The 5524-nt window shown below is 45.9% G+C and overlaps 1 protein-coding gene across 1 annotated transcript; it reads left to right on the top strand.

Moving 5' to 3' along the window:
• The first annotated feature begins 482 nt into the window (after positions 1-482).
• LOC128610562 (carcinoembryonic antigen-related cell adhesion molecule 1-like) lies at positions 483-5244 on the top strand. The gene is given in 4 exon segments (XM_053630215.1): positions 483-486; positions 1113-1205; positions 4348-4779; positions 4781-5244. Coding segments are annotated over 4 exon segments (654 nt in total). The 3' UTR covers positions 4906-5244.
• The last annotated feature ends 280 nt before the right edge of the window (positions 5245-5524 follow it).

Genomic DNA, 5524 nt, shown 5'->3' on the forward strand with positions numbered 1-5524 from the left:
CAGATGTAGACGTGAGCAGAGCTTGGTCGTCCGTGTCAACAGACACTTGGTTGGTCATGTCATCAGATGTAGACGTGAGCAGAGCTTGGTTGTCCGTGTCAACAGACACTTGGTTGGTCATGCCAGCAGACGTAGACGTGAGCAGAGCTTGGTTGTCCATGTCAACAGACACTTGGTTGGTCATGTCAGCAGACGTGGACGTGAGCAGAATTTTGTTGTCCGTGTCAACAGACACTTGGTTGGTCATGTCATCAGACTTGGACGTGAGCAGAGCTTGGCTGTCCATGTCAACAGACACCTGGGACAATAACTGGGCATTACAGTGGACCTCTGGAGCTGAGACCCCCCCGTGGGTCTCAGGTTGGAGCTTGGGTTCTGAGGTCGCCCTGTTGACCTCTGGCTGGAGCTCTGGTGCTGAGACCTCCTCGTGGGTCTCAATCTGGAGCTCTGAGGTCGCCACGTGGGCCTCTGGCTGGGGCTCGATGGGTGAGACCACCTCATGGATCTCAGGTTCAAGCTCTGAGGTTGCCATGTTGTCTTCTGGCTGGAGCTCTGGTGCTGAGACCTCCTCGTGGGTCTCAATCTGGAGCTCTGAGGTTGCCACATTGTCCTCTGGCTGAAGCTCGGTGGGTGCTTTCTTGTGTAGCCGTTTGTGCTTATGCCAGCTGATCTTGAAGTATCCCTTTGAGCAGAAAAATGCTTCCTGGAGACCTAGCTTCGTGCATGTAGGACACTGCAGCGGAGCCTCTTTCCAGCAGCCCTCAGCCATACAGGTCGGTGCCACCTGCACCACGCTGGCCGGAACCTGAAGCGGAACTGCCGATGCTACCTGGTCCACTCACTCATAATACATGTGGAACGGCAGGTCAGCCTTGTTCGCCACATTGACTCCCTTCAACAGTTTATCCAGGTCGTAGCTCTGCCCTGGATCTCCAAACTACATCAAAAATAGTTTTATGAACTGCTTACTGTTCTCCAGTCCCCGGGATCCCATGGCTGCTAAACGCTGTGCCCAATGGTGAATTGGGCCAAAAAACCGGGACACCATGAACCTTATCCATTGCCTCTCACTGGGCTTAGTGTCTGTTAAGCTCAAAAAATTTGTCTGGCAGTCAACCAGAAAATAGTCCGGGTAGCCAAAAAACCCATCAAACCAATCTGGGAGATCCACGAAAGTCTCTTGCGGAAACTGGATCGAATCCAAGGTGGGGATGGTTTGCGTAGCGGGAAGTCTCTCTCGTCCTCCTGCTGCATCCATGATAGGCGGAGTATTCTATCACGTCTCGTGATGTAAGGAGATTAGGACGGATGCAAATGCAGTGTAACAGTTTTATTGAAGAGAGACACAGGCAGGTAAATCCAAATTGTAATCCAAAAACGTAATCCAGAAACATGCAAAGGTCAGGCGATCAAAGGTCAGGAATCAATGTCGTAGTCACGAAAAACAGGGTCGAGATACAAAACAAGAAACATAAACTATGACTAGGAACTGGGAGAGGAAAACCAGTGTGGACTAAATGAACTAATTTAACAATGAAACATAAAATGGACAAATAACTAAGACTATGACTGTGATTAACTATCGTATGGAATCTAAACTAATCGAATCTATCTAACGTATTGTATCTATCTAATACTCCACGCCGTGTGCTGGGAGGTGCGTGGTCTATATACAAACATAATCATGAATAAATGCTGACGGCTGATACCAATTATAGACACACACTTAACCTCTTTTACCGGTAGCCAAAAAATGGCATTTTTGTCTGTTTTTGGGGTACCTGTTTTCAGCATTGATTTGTTTTGTGATATCACACACCACAGTAGTGGTTAATGGCTCCCATGAAAGTAGACACTTAAGACTTTAAGAATTAGCAGTTATTTCAAGTATTTCTTCTTTTACCTAGCCTACCTGGGGTAATATATTCAGAATTTTTTTTTTTAATTGTAATTTTTTTTATTTTTTACTTTTAACACAAATGTTATATCTTCACAGCAAATGTTGATATCAACCCCATTCCTGGCCTCAAAGATGCCCCAAGTACTTGTCCATGAACTCCCAAAATATGAGGAAGTTATCTCTAACCACTAAAATTGTGTGTAAGGTTATCCAAACACAGGTTAAAACCTCTCCAAAATGGCACAAAACCTCTCCAAATGGCACCAAACGTCTCCAAATGACATAAAACCTCTCTAAATGGCACAAAGCTTATAAAAATGGCACAAAGCCTTTAAAAATTGCAGACTTCTAGAAATAGCAAACATTTTTTTTTAGAAAAGGCACAAAATAACCTCTCCAAAAGGCACCAAACGTCTCCAAAAGGCACCAAACCTCTCCAAATGGCACAAAATGAAAACAAATGGCAGTAGCATGAACTCTGTTACACAATGTGTAATTTCACACACACAAAAAAGTCTGAAACATACTTATAAAATATAATGTTTTTTAAAAATAGTGCCAGAGCCCCAGGTGAATGAGCACTTGCTCTCCAAAAGGCTCAAACGATAGATACACGAGTGACCCCTCTCCTCGGACTTCTTTGGGGGGTAGATAGAGCCCCTCAACTCAATCCACATAGTCTTCCATCCATCCATCTTCAACCGCTTACTCCTTTTCAGGGTTGCAGGGGAACCTGGAGCCTATCCCAGGGAGCATCAGGCACAAGGCGGGGTACACCCTGGACAGGGTGCCAGTCCATCGCAGGGCACACAATCACACACACATTCATACACTACGGACGCTTTAGACACACCAATCAGCCTACCATGCATGTCTTTGGACTGGGGGAGGAAACCAGAGTACCCGGAGCACAGGGAGAACATGCAAACTCTGCACACACAGAGCCATGGGAATCAAACCCCGACCCTGGCGGCATGAGGCGAACATGCTAATCACTAAGCCACCGTGCACCCTCCAAAAAAAAAAAAAAGAGCCACTCGGAAATAACTGCTCCAGAAGCTGTGACTCATTCAGGCTTTTTTGGGAGCACGCCGATAAATCGCACGCTGAGCGAAAACCAATAGAAAACTAGCGATCAGAAAAACTGTCAAACATGCTAAAACCTGCTGTATGAAGTTTTGCAGGAAGACCGCTAGAGCGGAGCTGCCATTTCCTGATCGTTTCTCTGCATGGCCCTGTAGCGCTTTGCTGATTGGCCTGTACCCGCTGACACACAACTCAAGACGCACGCGTAAAAGGTTTGGTTGTGGTGATTACGCGTTTGATTTTCTCAGCCTCTGAGTGGTTAATCATGTCGAGTTTGGGCTTGTTTGAAAGCTAGAAGTATCTACAATTGGTCCAAGTGGGTGTCAATCAAGTTAGATGCCCGATTAAAATTTAGGAGGCGGGTTGTTCAGCATAGCCAAAGTAGATTAGCGTTTTTTAGATGGTGTCTCAGTTCAGTTTATGGCTAATTACTAATTTCCATAGGGGTGGGGTACCAAAACACTTAATGCATTTTGAAGAGGACATTTGTGATTAAATATGGAGCATTGCATTTGTTTTCTTCAATAAAGCTGATGGACTTTATACCGATGGAGATGTGCATGATTTATAAAACTGAAAGCGAACTGGATTTTCGTCTATGTAGGTAATGTAAGGTAGTAAACGTTTATACAAGTCCGATCTTGGGATGGTGTTTTACTATCAAAAAAGCTTTAGTCGTGCTCTCCAATTTATCTTTGTCTCAGTCTTTTCATGGAGAGGTGTGAATTGTTTGCCCAGCAGGGAGCTCAAACTCCGCCCCTTTCCCATCCCCCTGCTCACCAGCAGTTAAGCGCACAGACATAAAACTGTACACACAGAAAGCCAAAAGTGTCCTGACTAATCTTGTACCAGAACTGTGGCGATACAATAGTTCATTTGTTTATACTAATTGAAAATGTCCGATAAGTCATTTTCCATTCCGCCGGCGGAATGAACGCTAGTGTCAGGGCGAAAGGGGTTAAACAATAGCCAATGACAGAACAGGGAGGAGACATAACAGAAACATAACAAAAGCATGTGTCCATAGTAAACGATGTCACGATTGTCAATATACGTAGAGAGGGCGCTCGCACACCTTGCTCGTGCACGCGCGCCCACATGCTCTCCAGCGCGCTGCTTAAAGGGGAAACCGTGACACATATCATACACTGCTACTGTTGTCATGCTGATTTTGACCCTATTTTAAAAACCACCAGCTACCACTGACTGAAACAGAGCAGAGTGATTTTTTTTATCTAAAAAAGGAGAGCTAATAGTGTTAGTACAGTAATTACAGTTATGTCTTGTTTATAGATCATTAGTGTTGAGGTCTTATGTGTAGTGTCATGTATCTGAGCCCCGTTTAACTTTTTAATCACCAGGGCCAGCCTCCAATGTTACCGTAGTACCAAGTAAAATAGAGCTGGTTGAATTCAGCAGCACTGTGAGTCTCGTCTGCTCTGCGTCTGGCTCCTCACTTTCATTTATTTGGCTGAATGGCATCTCTGAGGTAACAGCAGGGGATCGAGTTCAGCTAACAGACAACAACAGCAGTCTGACCATTACTAGTGTGATCAGAGGTGACACAGGCCCATACCAATGTGAAGCATCCAGCATCTTCAGCAAAGAAATTAGTCCTCCACTGATCCTCACCATTTACTGTGAGTTAACTCTTGTTGACAGTCATGAGATTTATCCAACAAACATGCATGATATACCTGGCCTGCACAAGACCATGATGCCTCTAAAGCTGACTAAACATGGACAGTTCCATTGCAGATGGTCCAGAAAATGTTGCTGTTGAAGCAGATCCAGTGGAACCCTTTTACAGCTCTGGGTCAAACCTCATACTGACCTGCTCAGCTGAGTCCAACCCTGCTGCTGAGTTTCAGTGGGCTGTGAATGGAACAGAGCTTGGTGAAATAGGCCAAGAGCTCTGACTGAGCAACATTCAGATCAGTCAAAGTGGCAATTACAACTGCATCGCCCATAACAGGCAGACCTTTAGATACTCCATGTCTGAATCCATCAGTATCACTGTACTAGATGGGTTATAGTTTAGTTATTGAATTCTTGTGCAACAAAAAATAACTAGTGTAGGGATTTTAGCAAGCGGTGGGCGGAACACAGACACACAGGAGGCTGTTTCAATGTTATGGGAGATTTATTTATGACAATCGGTGAGCTGGGGTGCGTGTGTGTGTGGGTTGAAGGGCGATCGGGCGGTGAGGGTCTCAGCCGTCGGCGGTTACAGCCAAGGGGGCGGGGCGGAGCCGTCACTAGCGTCGGAGTCACCTGAAACCCGAAAAAACACACAACAGCGATTAGCAAACAGGCATGCGTCGGCAAAACTGCATAAAACACGCCAGAGATTTACGCACATGCTCGGAGATACTTCTTCCTTTCTGCGAGTGGAATAGCGCCCTTTTATACTCTCCCCTCGCTTGCTGAATGGTGGAATTCTTCCGCACGGTGCACCATTCACGAGCCGTGGGTGTGTTGGCGGCCCCGCCCCGCCGCCACGTACTCTCTGGATGTCCAAAACATTTGGTGGCGCTG

Source organism: Ictalurus furcatus, chromosome 1 (genome assembly GCF_023375685.1).
Source record: "Ictalurus furcatus strain D&B chromosome 1, Billie_1.0, whole genome shotgun sequence".
Taxonomy (NCBI): domain Eukaryota; kingdom Metazoa; phylum Chordata; class Actinopteri; order Siluriformes; family Ictaluridae; genus Ictalurus; species Ictalurus furcatus.